General features: G+C 37.3%; 4 protein-coding genes and 1 long non-coding RNA gene across 6 annotated transcripts; 2 read left to right on the top strand and 3 right to left on the bottom strand.

Annotated features, from left to right (window-relative positions):
• Positions 1 to 107: 107 nt before the first annotated feature.
• On the bottom strand, positions 108 to 2,246 carry LOC114519492 (chromatin complexes subunit BAP18-like). Its single transcript, XM_028539632.1, has 6 exons — positions 2,035 to 2,246; positions 1,736 to 1,836; positions 1,461 to 1,562; positions 1,162 to 1,316; positions 960 to 1,079; positions 108 to 620 (listed from the first exon to the last, which is right to left on the bottom strand). The coding sequence occupies exons 1-6, from the start codon at positions 2,053 to 2,055 to the stop codon at positions 556 to 558; spliced, it is 564 nt and encodes a 187-aa protein (XP_028395433.1). The 5' UTR covers positions 2,056 to 2,246; the 3' UTR covers positions 108 to 555.
• Positions 2,247 to 2,300: 54 nt separating this feature from the next.
• Positions 2,301 to 9,932, top strand: LOC114519493. The gene is made up of 4 exons (XR_003686579.1): positions 2,301 to 2,448; positions 4,612 to 4,697; positions 5,907 to 6,015; positions 9,221 to 9,932. It is a non-coding gene; the product is annotated as an uncharacterized LOC114519493 (long non-coding RNA).
• Positions 4,362 to 12,754, bottom strand: LOC114519490 (tetratricopeptide repeat protein 30A-like). Of its 2 annotated transcripts, XM_028539631.1 has the most exons (28): positions 12,600 to 12,754; positions 12,312 to 12,377; positions 11,549 to 11,619; positions 11,381 to 11,441; positions 11,128 to 11,205; positions 10,732 to 10,788; positions 10,306 to 10,374; positions 10,144 to 10,210; positions 9,934 to 10,038; positions 9,390 to 9,448; positions 9,219 to 9,288; positions 8,539 to 8,588; positions 8,392 to 8,454; positions 8,268 to 8,316; positions 8,134 to 8,174; positions 7,978 to 8,043; positions 7,640 to 7,693; positions 7,428 to 7,493; positions 7,221 to 7,297; positions 7,043 to 7,112; positions 6,861 to 6,938; positions 6,680 to 6,742; positions 6,532 to 6,603; positions 6,116 to 6,151; positions 5,913 to 5,980; positions 5,726 to 5,804; positions 5,311 to 5,440; positions 4,362 to 4,715 (listed from the first exon to the last, which is right to left on the bottom strand). In XM_028539631.1, the coding sequence occupies exons 1-28, from the start codon at positions 12,651 to 12,653 to the stop codon at positions 4,591 to 4,593; spliced, it is 1,944 nt and encodes a 647-aa protein (XP_028395432.1). In that variant the 5' UTR covers positions 12,654 to 12,754; the 3' UTR covers positions 4,362 to 4,590. The 2 variants fall into 2 exon arrangements, with proteins under 2 accessions (XP_028395432.1, XP_028395431.1); XM_028539630.1 differs by having other exon boundaries at positions 9,934 to 10,210.
• Positions 12,755 to 13,058: 304 nt separating this feature from the next.
• LOC114519638 (glutamic acid-rich protein-like) lies at positions 13,059 to 15,251 on the top strand. The gene is made up of 4 exons (XM_028539801.1): positions 13,059 to 13,501; positions 13,590 to 13,625; positions 14,040 to 14,186; positions 14,792 to 15,251. Exons 1-4 carry the CDS (start codon positions 13,408 to 13,410, stop codon positions 15,223 to 15,225), a joined length of 711 nt encoding a protein of 236 aa, XP_028395602.1. The 5' UTR covers positions 13,059 to 13,407; the 3' UTR covers positions 15,226 to 15,251.
• A 129-nt stretch (positions 15,252 to 15,380) lies between these two features.
• LOC114519637 (probable tRNA(His) guanylyltransferase) lies at positions 15,381 to 17,404 on the bottom strand. The gene is made up of 7 exons (XM_028539800.1): positions 17,274 to 17,404; positions 16,715 to 16,846; positions 16,556 to 16,600; positions 16,307 to 16,476; positions 16,112 to 16,200; positions 15,885 to 15,992; positions 15,381 to 15,696 (listed from the first exon to the last, which is right to left on the bottom strand). Exons 1-7 carry the CDS (start codon positions 17,375 to 17,377, stop codon positions 15,553 to 15,555), a joined length of 792 nt encoding a protein of 263 aa, XP_028395601.1. The 5' UTR covers positions 17,378 to 17,404; the 3' UTR covers positions 15,381 to 15,552.
• Between the last annotated feature and the right edge of the window lie 35 nt (positions 17,405 to 17,439).

The raw sequence follows: 17,439 nt of genomic DNA, 5'->3' as shown, positions 1-17,439 counted from the left end.
CATTCGTATTTTAGGAATTGTTAAAAATGTCGTCAGTGCAGCTAATAAAACTCTTTGTATGTTTTTGTTTTTTTAATGTACTCGTTACTGAAAGTAACTCATAGGGCTATTGCCTAGGCTATTATAATAACAATATGTTAATGGCGCGATCCCGACCATTTGCAATACACACGTGTTTTCACAAGAGACTTTTAAGTAGGTACTTTTGAAAATGTGGGTCATTTCTCGGCGATATGAGTTATTATATTATCTTTGTTACAATGTACATGTCATTTATCTCGACTCGACGGCACCAAAAAAAAATTTAAAAAAAAAATTCGTGAACGGGTTTCATTTAAGATACCAGCTCATTTTAATATACATCCTAATTTTTATACAGTCACTCCGAAACCACTTTCGTTCGTAAAATAAAACTTCTCAAATCCAGTTCATATTATTATACAATGTTATCATGTTAAAAGTAAGATTCCTTTCTTAGCGAAAATAACACGCATCTTTGCATCCTACAAGACCAAAGCAAAGTGCGTGGCTTTGCATTGCTTTGTGTTTTGTTACTTATGACGAGGCCACATCCGATGACGTCACTTCGCTTCCAGTCTTGCTCGTGTCTGAAGTGCTGTCTATAAATAGAGCATGTGACGTGCGTCAGAGCTATGTCTTTCGGGGACCTCATATAGCCTGGGGTCAGGCCTACGTATTCACCCACCCTAAAGTTTGCAGGTGGATAGAGAAGACAACTAGAAAACTCAGTGAAGTACTATGCTCCTGTTGACCTGCAAATTTCAGGGTGGATCAATCATCAGGCCTGTTTTCAGGCTATCCCAAGTTAAAATATTTGATTCTGACAAGTGACAATGTATATAGTTGTGTGATTAGAATATCATCTCAAAGAGTGAATATGTTTTTCTAGTGTCAAGCTCAACTAATGCAAAAACTGGAACTGATTCATCAAAGCCTACTTTGTGCAATCTGGGCTGCTGTGGACTCTTCAAGACTTTCTACATCAACTTCATTTTCAGTCTCTTTCAAAGGTGATGTTAACTTATCTTTTGGTTGTTCTGATGAACTAGCAGCATTTTCTAAAAACATTGGTTCAAAAAAGTTTAAACTCATCTTTTCATTAGGTAACTTGACCACCATGAGTGTGCGTGACGACCGTACCTTGTTTAATTTTCTTGGCTGCAACTCCCTCATTCTGACCATTTGCAGTCGTTTCTTTAGCACCTCTCTTCTGGGAAGTCTTTTTAGGTGTGGTTGCAGATTCCCCACAACTCTGTTCGTACATGCGTTGCTTTAAAGCACTTTTAATTTGTGTTCTAAACATCAAGAGAAATGCACCAACAAACTTTAAAGTCTCAACAAATGACCTCTAATTTGAAAAATCATGAAAAGAGCTCTCGAATGAGCTTAGTTCCATAGCTTAATATCAAAACATGATAGAGATCTAGTTATAAACATACATGGATTTGGTTGTAATAATCTCACTGATTTTCTTCAGATCTTCTCCAAAACGTTTCACCGCATCTCGCAACATTTCTATCTCAGTCTCTCCCCATTTCCCACTAAATGAAATTGATCAAAATCATCAGAGTTTGATGAATAACATATGAAATCAAAGATCAAAGGTCAGATTTATAAGCTGGCCAGAAGCAAATAAGGATGACCCCATTGACCTGAGCTGAGATTGGTTTTATAGTAGCCTTTTTAAGAAGAGGAGAGAATCTGACGTTCTCACCTTGCTTGTGCTGACCCATCACTTGTAAGAGGATGAAGTTGAACTGTGAGTTCACCAAGACGATTAAACGCAGCCCCTGCTGCCGTGAAAATATCTGCTACCTAAAAAAATATATATGCAATATAGCTATTGGCAAATTTATTTCTTTTGCCAAACATGTGTAACTCACAGTTTTACACAGAAATGTTTAAACTATAATCCACAATCTTTTAAATCACAACCAACGAAAATAAATAAGTTGAATATTCGTAAAGTCCAAATCATTGTTCAAGGGTTCAACGGTTCAACCCCACTCATACCTTGGACGCGGTTGAACTCATCGTCGATATTTTGTAGTTTTCACCAGCGATGTATGGTTTCCAAGCGAGTAACGTATCTTAGCAATATACACAAACGTTATTGCTTTCAAATTCTTAAGAAACAACTCCCTTTCCTTCAAATAATTGCGAGAAATTTTCCAATTTTAGCGTCCATATTGTTTTCACGCACGCTTCGCCTGGTCGGCGTTAGATCATAGACAACATATGCACAAATATGCGACTCTTGTATATGCTGGTCAGCGGTGTTTCCTGTCTCCTCTACTCCATGTAATCCCTACGGATTATATCTTATTTCTGAAAAATAATGTCTTTACTATACAGCTTCAACTTGGCATGTTGGAACTTGGATAGTTTTATCTGTGAAAATTATCTGCGTTAATATTCTAATAATTGGTAAGTAACTGCCGTAACCCTTTCAGACTTTCGGAACATTATATATTATATAACAATTTTTATACATGATATTCTTGTATGTTTGCATGGCAAGTGGCGACTGTAAAAATTAAAGAATTAATTATTAATTAATTAATTATTAATCATGATTAATACATTATTGTATTGATGAAGGCAGAAGGCCCAGGTTACCTACAAGTTTAATTAATTTTTATACAATTGCATATTTCGAAACAGTAGGATTTCAACCAAAATGCTATTTTTTTACTTTTACTCCAAAAATTAACCCAAATTAAAACTAAATAACAGAAACATTTACTATATACACATATATATGCACTCTTCATCATACATGATACATTTGTGTATATTTTAGATATAATATATTGAAAATATACACAACTAAACCAAGTTGTGAGAAGATATGTGAGCAGAGTTTAGTTTGTTTTTCCCTGTGCTTCAAGGCTCTTTTTCAGGTTCATTTACTAGAGGAAAGTCTGAAGATCATTGTAGGATATTGTACACTTTTACTGGGCAGTGGTGGGATTTTTGAGTGGAATCTTTTTCACAATATTCGCAGATGAAATGTGTGTTGGTTGCAAGTGCCGCAACCTGTTTTGCTGAAAGGTTTATACATGTCTGAGATTGACCATGGTGAAACCAGTTGTTGCCATGTGTTGCAAAGAACCATTTGTGCTCCAGGAATGTGCCTATAGCAAATACAATAAATGCTGACAACGTAATGAGACCTTGTGCTTGGTACTTGCTTTACTTTGTGAGGAAACATCTCAAGTTTTCTTTTCTCAAAACAATCATGAAGATGGTTGCGCATTCTATCTTGAATCCAGGTAACTGTAGATGGATCTACGCCATTTGCAAGCGCGACAGCATTAGCAATGCAAAAAAGACCACAATCAGCTGATCCTATTTGTCGTTGTTGGAGGACAACTGTGATGCTAAGAGATCCATCATCATTACATAACCCTTTGTAGATGTTGACCAACTGCCGTTTAAGTGATTCATTCAGGGACCTGTACAAGCTCTCATATACAACCACCTCTCCAGAAATTGAACTTGACAAGAGCCAATGTCCACCTCTAGTATGACACTGAATTGTATTATGTGGATCATGTAGATATATATATATATATATATATATATATATATATATATATATATATATATATATATATATCAAGGTGCTAATTTCCTAGTAAAATTTTGGTAAACTATTAATAGTTGTTTCACAACGATGACGGAATAATCATAAATTCATGAGGAATATAAAATAACAACCCTTGCATTAATTTGCATATGTATTTATAACTTTCTTTCTAAAAAAAACAATATATTTCCCGGTCCTACCAAAGTCAGCGTTAGATTTTATACATCTCCAGCCACTTTGTGTGTTTTTCTTATATTCTTCGAACTGCTCGAGCATTTCTTCTCTTGAATCGCAAATAATAAAATTGTCGTCTTCGCTTTCCATCGGTTCTACGAACGCTGCGGACGCCATCATATTTGTTTTAATTAAAGTGGTTTAAAGCATCGAGATTATAAATAACACTGTTTTTTATAATCTCTATGGTTTAAAGTCCTTTGCTTCGCGCCTTATTTAAATTTCGCGCGCTATACTTTAAAAATACATTAAAAAAACACCGCTGACCAGCATATACAAGAGTCGCATATTTGTGCATATGTTGTCTATGATCTAACGCCGACCGGCCTTTGAGAAGCCTGATGCCTGAGTAAAACGTTCGCCTGCTTTTAGGGAGCGCTTAAGTGATGTGCAGGAATATCGTGCCTGCGTTCTCTACTATTGTCTATTGATCGCGCTTGTTTTAAAATCATTTGCGCGCAAAAATAGCTACAAATAAAAAATATTGCCAGAAAATTATTGCAAATGGACTTGAAATAATTTAATGTTAAAAGTGTATATTTACAAAACATGTTTACAGTATTAGTTTTTATTCAGTACGTACTTTACTTAGCGCATGCGTGGTGTCTTCCTTAGGTTTCCATATTTTTTAGGTTAACCACGACGCATAGCACTTTTTCCAGAGCATTAACAGAAACATTTGAAAAACCATTTCAATTGCATTACAGGATTACTGTACATGTATATACAGATTGAGTAACGTTCTATTTTAATTTTATAAATAGACTCTTCAGCAATCGAGCTTCATACGTCACAGTGTTTCTGCCTGGATGCAATTTCTCTTCTTCCAATGGCTGTTCAACCAAACCTGGTATGTTACGACCATAAACTAGAATCGTAATAGAAGAGTTTAGTTTTAAAAAAGTCACATTTTAAAATTGATTTTATCAGTTCTTAACTGTTCTTCCTAGAGATCCAGTAAGGATCATCTCTTATTGATCCAGTGTTACTACAGGAGGAAACCTAAACTAAACTAACTTTATTTATACTGGATAGCTCTATCAGTTCTAAACTGTTCTCCCACGAGGTCCAGTAAGGATCATCTCTTATTGATTCAAGTGTTATTACAAGAGGAACCTAAACTAAACTAACTTTATTTATATTGGGTAACTCTATCAGTTCTAAACTGTTCTTCCTAGAGGTCCAGTAAGGATCATCTCTTATTGATCCAGTGTTACTACAGGAGGAAACCTAAATTAAACTAACTTTATTTATACTGGATAGCGCTATCAGTTCTAAACTGTTCTTCCTAGAGGTCCAGTAAGGATCATCTCTTATTAATCCAGTGTTACTACAGGAGGAAACCTAAACTAAACTAACTTTATTTATACTGGATAGATCTATCAGTTCTAAACTGTTCCGTTTGCTAAGAACCGTAAAACATTGATAAGTTTTAATAAACAGCTTCTCCTAAAAGGCTTTACCTTCACAATGTTCCAAAAATTGGATAATTTCTAGCGTGATACTGTCTCGTAACATGATCATATGTTTAGCCATGTTTTCCAGCAAACTTATGAAACATCTCTTTGCATAGTACCAAGTATCCGTGCCGAGCTAAACGAAAATAATGAAAATAAGAGCTTCTCCATATTCTCCCATATCAGAGAGCTTCAACAGTGACTACGAGTACGAGATTCGTCATTCCCGCGTTTTGTTGCTTACGCCATCAGCTAAAACTCGTAATTTCCTAGTACGAAACTCCTAGGACGAGTTTTTCATTATTAATTTCGTATTCAAAAAGCCCAACGAGAACGGGTTTCGTCAGATGGCGTAGGCAAGACCGATTTTGGCGCGAAAATGACTAATCTTGCCAAGTGAAAAACTTTTACTTCTTTATACCTTCTTGTTGTACGGCTCCACGCTCTTAATAATTCGTGACATCCCAAACTCATAGTTTCCCTTTGCACAGTAAAGAGTTCTAAAAAGAGTAAAAAATATATATAACGAAATTAACAAACTATAAGTCACAAAACCCAGCCATAAAGGATCCTTTCAAAATGATGTAATATCCAAATTTCAGGCTCACCCAATAACAAGATTGACGATACAAAGATGGAAGATCTTCTTTTCCGGGTCATCATAAGCAACTTGTTCCTGGATAAATTCGATTAAAAAATGCAATGGACTTGGTAAGTACTGAACGTTGTTCTTGAATGTTAGCTTAACGTGTTAAGAAAACTTTCAATAGCCTGATATTTCACTACGAAGCTCGTGTTTATACAAATATACCTCTTCCTTCTCGATCTTCCTCATCAGTTCCTCCGCCTAAACAATGATACGACTGTATGTTTGAATGATTTCAAGACCTCGGAGGGGTTGCCTTAGTCCTGAGTTGAACATTAGAATTCCTATAACAAGGGTCCTATAACAAGGGGGAAACAAGGGGAGTGAGGGGAAAGGGAGTGGTTGCCTTAGTCCCGAGCTTAACATTGGAATGCCAATGACAAGGGGAAAACAGGGAGTAAGGGGAAAGGGAAGGGTTGCCTTAGTCCTGAGCTGAACATTAGAAGTCCCATGACAAGTAGGAGACTAGGGGAGTGGGAGGAGAGGGAGGGGTCGCCCTTAAAATATGTGCATTACATGGGATATATATACATGAGACACCCGGAGGGAGTCCAAAGAGAGAAGTTTCAACCTTCACCCACCTCTTCGTTGCAACTCGTCATAATGTACGAGACACAAAGATTGGCCAGCACGATCGCACTTACACTAAGTATCTAAGAAGAGAAGAACAATGTTCTTTCAACGAAACTTTCAGTATTAAGGCAGGTGTACTGAAATGTCCCCACTCACATTGTCATAATGCTTCTTCACGATTGGTTCATAGAATCCAATCGCCTCCTTGTACTTATTTTCCTACACCAGAAACCAGTGAGAATTCGATTACTAAACTACCAATGAACCATTTCAAGCCGAGAACTCACATTTGGTCACATTTGGCATTACCAAATCGATAAATAAGCATAACTCATACCTGCATAAACAGCACATGCGCTACATTCAGTTTCCATACTTCGTGTTCGTTGCAAAACTCCACAGACTTTCGGAATATCTACATGAAGTAAGATAGTTCTCGTATGACTTACATGCACAATTGCAGGCTCCACTACGCTTGCCTAGTTTTGGGTTTCACAATTTTATTCACTTGAATTGTACCTTTTCAACTTGTGGATAGTTTTCTAAATCCCAGTAGATCTTTGCTTGAGCCATTAAGATCGGAATATATCTAAAGGTGTGACACAGTATCGCTGACACAATTGCAAATTACAGTTTCAGTTATTGCTGACACAATGCAAATTACAATTTTTGGCAAAGGTTTTTTTCATCTTTCTACCTTTCCAAGGCCTCGTCATATTCGTTCACAGCTTTCTTCACAGCTTCATCATCGTGATTCTGTCGTGACTCCTGGACCTAAGAAATTCAAACAGTTCGCGCAGTCGTTAGAACAAGCCGTGATCCAGGAATAATATGTGAATGGATGTCATTACTCTTCCAATCGTGTTCATCTCTCGCCTTGACCGTTGAATTCGGTTAAACTCACCTGTTTCGTTAGTTTTCTTAATTGTTCGGTTTGTTTTGTTGCCATTTCATCGAAACTTCGAAATGCCTAAGAAAAAGAAAGTGGACTCATTCGTCAGAGATGACTCTAACTGTAGACTAAATTTAGGCTATGGTGGTTCTATGGTGGTAGATTCCATTCCTCTGCCCAGATCAAAATTCTTCACAACAAAACAGATCTCAGTATTACTGCACCTCCTCAGGCGACGTTTGTCTTGTGATCGTAGCGTCAAGAAATTCATACAGATACTGAAAAAACATGAGATTCACATCCGTCACAAATTTGTCCAAACCTCTTTCTCACGCGTAGATTGGGACGGACATGACGTCATTGGTAGCGTGCTATGACGTCATCGGTAGCGGGCATTTTTCATTGGTCAAGAATTTATTTACCACGGTCCATACAATGCCAGCGATACAACCTCGTACCCAGGGCATTTTGCCTCCATGATGGACTCCACTGCACCTAGCAGTGCACAAGAACTCCCCCCCGTGAAATATACACCCCCTGGCCGGTGGATTGTTACACTTACAGGTGTTAAAAACTTGTATGTTAAATGAGCATTTTCGGCCAGTACGTCAGCGGCTAGATCGTAGTACTGAAACGAGACGTATACTTCATGTTAAATCGAATATACTACAGACGATACGGAACAATCCAAGATCTTTAATCGACGCCCAGTACCGACCTGATATTTCACATACAAAAGCAATAGATTTCCAAAGGTTTCTGAAACGAAGAACCGGAAAAAAGTCATTTCATATTTCATTCATGGCTCTCCATCAAGTTTCAACCAAATTACTTATTACTTCAAGATATTACCTGGTGGAAATGGATTTTGTTGTAACAGAAATTGGAGTTTTTCAAAGCCCTGAAATACAATGACCGAGTCAACCTCGTGGTTTAATGACAACAAGCAATCATACGGAACTTATTTAACCCTCACCGTGGTTGGGTTCACCTCCATGTTCATTAAAGCTTGGTTATGCAACGTTACTGCATCAAGTTCCTACGTAAAATATGGCGGGAATGAGAAGCATCCGTTTTTCACAACATCAAATGAACACAGAAAATGCAGGAACAATTAACTCACAGTTTCTGATCTCGGAGGCATATCTGTGAGCGCTTCCTGGGCGGCTTCGTCTGGCGAAATGAGAACAGAAGAATTGGAGACATGCCCGGATTTGAATGGGGAGTTGTGGGGAGATGCCCACCGCCCCTGGTAATATAACGCATCCTTCAATTAGAGACGTGCACCTCCTCTCCCCAAGGGTCGTACACCTCCTCCTACCAAGGGTCATACACCTTCTCCCTCCAAGATTCAGGTACCTCCACCCCCCAAGATTCAGGTAGCTCCCCCAAGATTCAGGTACCTCCACTCCCCAAGATTCAGGTAGCTGCACTCCCCAAGACTCAGGTAGCTCCCCTACAAAATTGAGGTACCTCCACCCCCAAGATTGAGGTAGCTCCCCCAAGATTGAGGTAGCTCCACCCCCCAAGATTGAGGTAGCTCCCCTACAAAATTGAGGTACCTCCACCCCCAAGATTGAGGTAGCTCCCCCAAGATTGAGGTAGCTCCACCCCCCAAGATTCAGGTACCTCCACCCCCCAAAGATTGAGGTAGCTCCCCCAAGATTGAGGTAGCTCCACCTCCAAGATTCAGGTAGTTATCATGCACCTTTCCCCCGCAATAAAATGTATCCTTGATTGAAAAATGGACAGAAGTACAGAAAGGTGAAGTTGAGTGATTGATTTAACAACTTTTTTTCTTACAGTTCTTGAGTTGGTATTCAATGGCAGCCTTGAGATTAAACGCTTCGACTAACGCAGTCTCGTGAAGAACCTGTGAGAAACAAAGAAACGCCGTGGCTCTGATCAGGAAAATTGTCTGGTTTTACACAAGAGTAAGAAGTCGCCAATAAAAGAGTATCAGTTTATTTTTACCTTGGTGTTTCCAACGCTTCGCACTTCGATTCCTTCCGTGGTCATTCCAACGCTCAATTCTAACGAGGGAGAATAAAGTAAGAAGTTCTATGCATGATAGAGTATAGTTCCATCGCGAAGGCCGTTTCTTACACGATGCAATGCAATTATGGACGGAAACTCATCTTTGACTGGAAAGGGATGGATAAATTTATACGTATGATGGGTTGGGCAATGCTAAAAAGCTTATCGTAATTATTACAATAGTCAATAATCATTTTGTTTATTATCTCCTAGCCGGCTTGTTCCGTCCATGACCGTGTTGATATTTCAAAAACTCGTCTGATTTATCCGTCTAAATGCGAATTTAAGACGAGTTTCTTGTCCAGACGGGATTCCCGTTCAATTTACTCGTTAGACGGGAGAATTCGGACGAGAAACCCGTCCGTGATCGGATTCACATCAGACGAGGTTCCATTTTCGATGAGTTTCCCGTCTAAGATGAGTTTTTCGTCTCTAATATGAATTTGGTTATTGAGTATTGATATCAGGTCCTTGTACATACCTGGGTGTTCACGAATGCCTTTTTCAATGATATCTGCGATGTGTTTCAAAGCAGGGGCATATTGCTTCATGCTGTAGAAACACAACGCTATATTATAGGAAAGATCTAGGAACGATTGCAAAACAGAAGTTAAATTGGGCCGTTTCACCTTCGGCAGTGTCAACACACGAACTGATTGACCACATTTTTTTGCGAAGTTTTTTAACATACCCGGTTGGTACCCAAGAACATTCATAGCCGAAGAAAATTTCTGGCATGCTTCAGAATATCGCTTTTCCTAACGAAAAAAGGAGCTCGGTTAGTGGAAGATATTTAAACTTGTTATTTGCATTGATTTGGTAACTTTTTATCGTTTTCTCCCGTTAATATTACCTTGTATAGCAGGCAACCTAGATTTATCTCAACATCAGGATCATCTCCAGCACATTGCTCAACCATGCTCTGAAAATGCAGAGAAACTTTCTTAAATTTACTTAAATATTCATCACAACATTCGCCATCGGCACTATAAAGAGATCAGTGCTTAAGTAAGTACTTTAGTCACTGATCTGAGTATAGCAGCTGAATGCAAAATTTTTGTTCTGAAAAAAGAGCCTGGACACTAGGGTGGAAATCTTAAGTCTTGAAAAGTGTAGGTAAACTGGATGGACCAAGTTGTAGTGATGATTTTCCTAACAAAACATTTTATTATGCCAAAAAAGTGGGGGAAGGAATGTCCCCCCCCCCATCCTCCTAGGATTTTCACCCTTGCCTGGGCAAGAGGCTGTATGCAAGAGATCAATGATTGGTAAATTGTACCTTGGCACCCTGGAGATCTTCCTCACCATATTTTATAGCAGCTTGTAACTTCAGCACCTAAATCATGTGAAGCATGTTAGTACAGCCAAGCATTGAGTTAACCAAGGACACCCTGGATAACCTGTTTACATCTCAAATGAAAAAGAGTGCTTGATATGAAATGGTGTCGATTTTAACTCGGGGATTAAAGGGATTATTGTTTTTGGATTCCTCATAATACAGAGCAGATAATTCTCCGTACACTACATAGATGTGGCAATTTTTGAGCTGTTAGGAGCCAAGTCAAGTCAAAAACAAGTAACTTGTTTGCGTTTCACAATCAATTGCTGGGCTATGCGAGTGATTAACTTACATGGTAATTTATAACTGGGTCAAATTTTCTCCATTTCAACATACCTGTGATTGATACGCTGGATTCTCAATTTGAAATGTCGCTTTGGTCGCTTCTGGGTATTTGAAAGCTTTGTACAGAGACTAGAAAGACAATTGATTTTGACTAAGTCACAGTCCCCCCCCCTTAGCTATGCCACTGTTTCTCCCTTAGGACAATTCAACACAATACAGTGAAATAATATAGTTCAGTGGTAGTTAACAGGACAATACTGTGACTGTATAGTCATATTTTCATTTACTATCTAAAAATAGTTACCTGGGCATATGCAAGTTTGTATTCGTCAACTTCTGGGTTAATCTGAATAAGCTGCTCATAACTAAATATTGAATGGAATGTGGCAAGAAATACAGTGTACTAATTAGCTGTGGACTAATTGGCAATGGACTAATTAGCAGCCTCGTTATCGAAAGCAGCATTACTCACCATTCGGCAGCATTTTCAAAGTTTTGCTGCTGAAAATAGCAATATCCTAATAATGACAAGGCAGCTCGCGACTAAAATGAAAGAGTTGCAAAATATAAACAGAGGAAGTAGTAGGTTTATTATGCTCCAAAACAACTTTGGCATGTGTGAAAACAGGCAGTCCATCCACCTCAGCAGGGCTAGTAATGTGATTGTCACCTAGTCTTGAAACACTGCCTGAGTTTATAACCTTTCATTAGGCTAAGTTTACAAATGGCTAGTCCAGTGGCGTTAACCCCAGCATTGGTAAGCAGGCAGGGGGGGACATATCCATGTTCGTTGACCATAAAAACAGCCAATTTGTAAAGAATGAATTTAGAACATAATATATGAATATGTGAACAACACCACTGGACTGTCAAACTCAAATTCACAATCTTGCTCAGATTTTCGTCTATTTTCACCATGCAAATGGCGGCAATTCGAACAAATTTGAGCACATCCCGAATTCGTCTGGGGCCGGTTGTATCAAGCCCGTTTAGCTTAAACGGTGGATAAGTCAAAATTAAATAACACTCCTACATCTCTCTTGAGTGAGTCAACTTGAATATTATGTACTGAACATGTAGTTGTAACCAGTATCTTTGTATTAAGGTTAAAAACATTTAGTTTGCTTGTTAAATAAAACGATAGACTTGCTTTCTATTTTGAACTGAACCACCGTTTAAGCTAAACGGGCTTGATACAACCGGCCCCTGGCCCTGTTTGCCTAAGTTACACTGACCTTAGGATGATTTTCTAGCTCCAGAGAAAGATAGTTCGTTGCCTCTGCAAATTTCTGACCTTTTATCTAAAAATTTAGGAATCATTCATTGCATATAAACCAAGGGTAGAGAGATCAGAATTAGACGAAAACACACATCATTTCTAATATCACACTGAGACAACATTGATTCAATCGCCAGAAATATATCGTTTAATTGCGAAAACTGAAACTCGTACCGTATGTACACATAAACAAGAAGAGAACCATACGAGGAAATTGCTAGATGTATAATTTACAAGTACTAACCAGTGAATAAATTGTGGACGTATACTCCCCATCTTTTATCGTAGACATTTCCATTTCTCGTATCGTGTTTAAAAGAGCATCTTTCAAGGCAGAAACTACAAATTTTTTGTACAAAATTTTCGCATAGAGATATGTTGTTGTTAGTGTGTCTAAGGCGGTTTTCGTCCCTAGGTACTTAGTTCCCCCTCACCCCGATACGGGTTTTAATCCAGGGGAAACCTCCCGGTGGCCTGTTTCTTGGAAGCTTGAAAATGTTTTTTTTTTATAGCCAGTGATTTTCTTCTTTTGATAGATGTGAACGAGTAATTAGTTACGAATTCTCTTATGTATGAGTGCTCTTATTTGAACATCAGTAATTAATTCACTCATTTACATCTATCAAAAGAAGGAAATTGCAATTGTTTTTTATAGCTAGTGATTTTCTTCTTTTGATAGATGTGAACGAGTAATTAGTTAGGAATGCTCTTATGTATGAGTGCTCTTATTTGAACATCAGTAATTAATTCACTCATTTACATCTATCAAAAGAAGGAAATTGCATATAAAATTGCAATTGTTGTGTAAACGGGCCTCGCAAATTCCCCGGGTATTTTCCTGTCCTTGTGCATATATAAATATATGCTTTCAGACATATCGTATTACAGTATTTTTTGATAAAAAGTTTTTTAGATTCACACAATACCACGCGAGCTTTGCTCAAATTACATGAACAACGTGGGTCAATTGTTCCTACCTGCATTCATTGTTGCCTTTTGACAAAGACCGGTCGGGTATCGTTGTAAAGGTCTATCAGAATCAGATTTAAATAATGGAAGTCTATCATTATATCTTTGGAATTACTATCATCTTTAGTTTTATTCATCTTTCACGATCGGCAGATAAGCCTAGTGGATTGTCTCAAGGTAATATTTTTGGAGCTATGTGATCATATTTATATTTATTATATGATTTTTAAGCTTTTAGACCGAACTGTAACCTTTACTTTTTCAGGTATATATTGCGAAGGATGTATTGCAACTGTTAAAGGTACGTTGCATCACTTTACACTAAATTGTCTGGATGTACACAGTATTTTAACCTATTTGTTTGCAATGAACACCAGATTAACTCTGGAATAACAGTTGATTGAACTTTGTCTAGTGTCATATGATTTTACTCATCAGTGGAAGAGTACTGCCTGTTAATAAGTTAACAAAACTATCTGTCACTGTCTTTTGTTAACCATTAGCATGCGATGCACCCAGATGTGCCCTACTTTAGTATTTTACTCAGTCTAATGCCAGATGATTTTTAATACTAATCAGAGAGAGTATTGCCCAAGACACAATTTTATTATATATATTGCCCCACTTTCAACGTTCAAACAGATAAGACTGGTTCCCATTAGTTCACTGAATTACGTACTAATATTGTTTCTATAAAAATTTTGAAATTTCTTAGAATTGTTAAAGAAAGTCGACAAGAAGACAGGAGATAGTCGTGAAGTTAGAGTGATCGATGGGATGGAGGATATTTGTAATCTTCAGAACTTTGGAAGTTACGATTATTCTCCACCAAAAACTGGACAGGCCTGTAAATATCTCATAGGTAGGTACACTGTGGTCACACAGGCATATCCTCTAGTCTTGTTTCTCCTCAGAAATTAAACACAATTCCACAATTTAGTCAGGAATTTTATGCTGCAAAGAATGAAATAAAGCATGTATGTTAACTACCATAGTGATACATACATTATCAATATCTTCACTATGGGTCTTTTCTTCACCCAATTGTAATCATAAATGTAGGTAACCAGTATGTTACAGTCGCTAACTGGTTTACATTTTCAAACCCTATATTTTTAATATGAAGAATGGTCAAAATATTTTACACTATTTTAATATACTATGGTTCTAAATGAGTTTATGTTCAGAAAAGTAAGAAACATGCTAAATTTCAGCAATTTTAAATCAGGTATTCTACCCATTGTTATGAGCAGAACCGATGTGCAGAAGCCACTGTAACCTACTTATTAAGTTTGCATTAGTTTTTATTCTAACCATACAATATGTGACTGAAAACTTTGGAAAAAAGTTTTAGAAAAATCCACCCTTGTTCCCCTGAATATGTTTACACAAAATACCCTTGGTCACACAATGTTAGAATTGTGCTGCGAAAAGTCTGCTTTAACCAATCATTTTTGTTTATGGTAGAAAACTATGACGAGGAGATTGAGGGAATCATGCTGGATGAAGGTAAATCAGAATATTTCGAGAAAAAAATTTGCTTTGAACTTTCCGAGGCGTGCAAGGGGGTTGATCGAACCAAGAAAGAAAAGGAAGAGCTGGAGGTGAACATTAACGATAAAAAACAAAAAATTCACACTGGCGATCCGAAGAAAGAAATGGAACAGTTTAACGTCGACATTAACGAGGAGGGTGCTGCCGAGAAGCTCGTTAATCAAATAAATATGGCAATTAAGGATAAGGAGGGTACTGGTGGTGGTGATGATGACAATGACAATGACGACAATGATGATGATAATGAAATAGATGATGATGATGATTCTGATATGGATAATGTTGATACCGATGAAGTAGAAAATCTCACTGATAAATTTGAAAAGGATACCAAGACTGAACTCTAGTAAGAGACAAAAAAAAATGCACCAATTATCATGTTATTGTCTGCCCTTTGTAAGAGACGTTTCCCATTTAATAAATAGTGCTAACATGTTAAGATTTAATATCACTTTATGACTACAAGTCTAGCTAGGATAAATTATTTAAAATAAACTTTTTGTGTGTTGCGCTTGTCTTTGCCTTCTATAATATGAACGTGTCATAAAGAGAGGTGTTTTTCACAGTTGAAAAGTACACAATTCTTCACACTATGAATGTTTAAAGGTTTAACATGACCCTGGGTCTTTCTTTGAGGCTCCTTGTTATCCTTTAGATGGAGGAAATTGAACACCTTAACTTTCCAGTAACATAGGATGCGTTTCCCAGAATTCCTCTTTGATTATGTCTATATGTAAGGTGACCACTTGGGGATAAACCCGCGTAGTCAATGTACCATCCTTCAACATTGAGTCACCTTTAGAGATGGGCTTTTCTACCTAAAATAATTAAATATTCTTTGCATCCAACATATATGCTGTACATATATGGTATTTTATATCAAATACAGCAAAACAATGTTGGTTTTGGTTCGTAAGATTACATCATCGTATCAGTGTATTATAATACAATGGCGTAATCTTAAGAACAAAAACCAACATTGTTTGCTGGGCTGTCTATGGTCTACCTTCTCCCACAAAAGCACACTGCCTTTTCTAAACATTTCCGGCAGATTGTTATAGTTTATGTTAAATTCTGAGAAGAGAATTTCATTCTTGTCAGCTGAAACAGTTCCCTAAAACAAAATAGTTTTTGCCATGTTAACACATTAGGCAGTAAATTCACCATTTTCTAATTTTGGTACATAAGATGGATGCTTTGTCTAAACGACTTACACAAATCTAATTGACTTACACAAAGTCGTTTCTCTGCATCATCCGGGCTTAGACCTCCAATTTTTACAAGATTCCAAAAGCATGTATTGTAAAGGTTATTGATGTGACCTTGATTAAGTAAGTGAGGATTATATTAGCCCTGAAGCATTATGTGATGTTGTTCCATCATGCACAACAACTCTACCAACATTTGTGAACCTGTATTCATACATACAGTCTGCCTGTCTCCAACTAAGATAGTCCTTTAGATTTGCATCACTAGGATATAGAATAACTCTGCCATCAAAAGTTGGTGGATATTTTAAATTTTTATCCTTGAAATATTCAGACCAGTAAAACACATAACTCGATGCAAAGTAGGAAACCAAGTTTGTCATGAGCTTGCTTGAAAAAAGAAAACAGTAGCTAAGTGAGTGTGAAAATAGTGAGGTTTTTTTAAAACAATTGTGTTTTGCATCTATACCTTGCTCGACGTTTAAATAAAGTTGTGCTTCGTTTAAAGACAAAACTAAATGAAAAAAAAAACAAGATTGCACACCACTTGTCATGACTGTGGCATTATGCCTGTGAGAGATGGTGATGATGGTGTGGTAATGGCAAAAGTTGTGAGTGACGTACATACCTATATTCGTCACTCTGTCCATAAGCCAGAATGAGATCTTGGAATTCTTTCATCACTTCCAATGCACATCTGTTCATCAAATTCAATGCATTTGCATCATTTGGCTTCTCAAATTCATGACTATCTGAAAATCTGACATGAGGATATCCTGGTAAATTATTATCACTGGCGATTACAATTAATCCTCTATTGGCATGTAAAATTTATGCCATTAGACAAAAAATCCCACCAAAGGGTGCATTTGGGCCTGTTGGCAGTAGATAGGTCATCATGACATTCTGACAGACAGTTAAATGGTTAGTCAGGTTAGACTGGTAGTTATGCTGGCTGGTTGTAACTAGCACATGGGGACCATTCGTCAACTAAACAAAACATGTTCATTTCTGACATTGTAAAAAACAGTAAAATACAAACTTAGAATGATATAGCTCTATTCCCAGCTAAGTTGATGATAATGATGATAAAAATTTCAGATTACTTAAGGTGGTTCTGGTATGATCTATTTCTAAGAGAAATCAAACTCCATTGATTTCAACTATGAAAGCTCATGAAAGTCTACCTGTGAAAATTTCTTCCATCTAAACGCACAACTATAAAACAATTTAACAAGCAACTGTCATTGGTTTCAAATTTTCTGGTATATTCATACTTGCTCTTCGCCATTGGTCGGGAATTATACAACTATATGGTGATACCTCCGACAGAAAAGCGTTCACGACATATCC

This window comes from Dendronephthya gigantea, unplaced genomic scaffold, assembly GCF_004324835.1.
Source record: "Dendronephthya gigantea isolate DGI-Jeju-01 unplaced genomic scaffold, DenGig_1.0 000013F, whole genome shotgun sequence".
NCBI classification, from domain to species: Eukaryota; Metazoa; Cnidaria; class Anthozoa; order Malacalcyonacea; family Nephtheidae; genus Dendronephthya; species Dendronephthya gigantea.
Note: the sequence above shows the minus strand (reverse complement) of the source record. Positions and strands in the feature narration are given on the sequence as shown.

Bases quoted from the DNA above. Each gene is read 5' to 3' on its own strand.
- LOC114519637 (XM_028539800.1), bottom strand. From the start codon at position 17,377: ATGGCGAAGAGCAAGTATGAATATACCAGAAAATTTGAAACCAATGAC. The intron at 16,847-17,273 runs GTAGACTTTCAT...TCCTCATGTCAG, and splicing joins GATGGAAGAAATTTTCACAG to ATTTTCAGATAGTCATGAAT. The intron at 15,697-15,884 runs GTAGACCATAGA...TAATTATTTTAG, and splicing joins GTGTGCTTTTGTGGGAGAAG to GTAGAAAAGCCCATCTCTAA.
- LOC114519490 (XM_028539630.1), bottom strand. From the start codon at position 12,653: ATGGAAATGTCTACGATAAAAGATGGGGAGTATACGTCCACAATTTAT. The intron at 7,298-7,427 runs GTGAGTTTAACC...TGAATTTCTTAG, and splicing joins TAAGAAAACTAACGAAACAG to GTCCAGGAGTCACGACAGAA. The intron at 7,113-7,220 runs GTAGAAAGATGA...TCACACCTTTAG, and splicing joins TATGACGAGGCCTTGGAAAG to ATATATTCCGATCTTAATGG.
- LOC114519638 (XM_028539801.1), top strand. From the start codon at position 13,408: ATGGAAGTCTATCATTATATCTTTGGAATTACTATCATCTTTAGTTTT. The intron at 13,502-13,589 runs GTAATATTTTTG...TTACTTTTTCAG, and splicing joins GCCTAGTGGATTGTCTCAAG to GTATATATTGCGAAGGATGT. The intron at 14,187-14,791 runs GTAGGTACACTG...TGTTTATGGTAG, and splicing joins GGCCTGTAAATATCTCATAG to AAAACTATGACGAGGAGATT.
- LOC114519492 (XM_028539632.1), bottom strand. From the start codon at position 2,055: ATGAGTTCAACCGCGTCCAAG. The intron at 1,317-1,460 runs GTATGTTTATAA...CTTGATGTTTAG, and splicing joins ATTATTACAACCAAATCCAT to AACACAAATTAAAAGTGCTT. The intron at 1,080-1,161 runs GTACGGTCGTCA...CAATGTTTTTAG, and splicing joins AGCCAAGAAAATTAAACAAG to AAAATGCTGCTAGTTCATCA.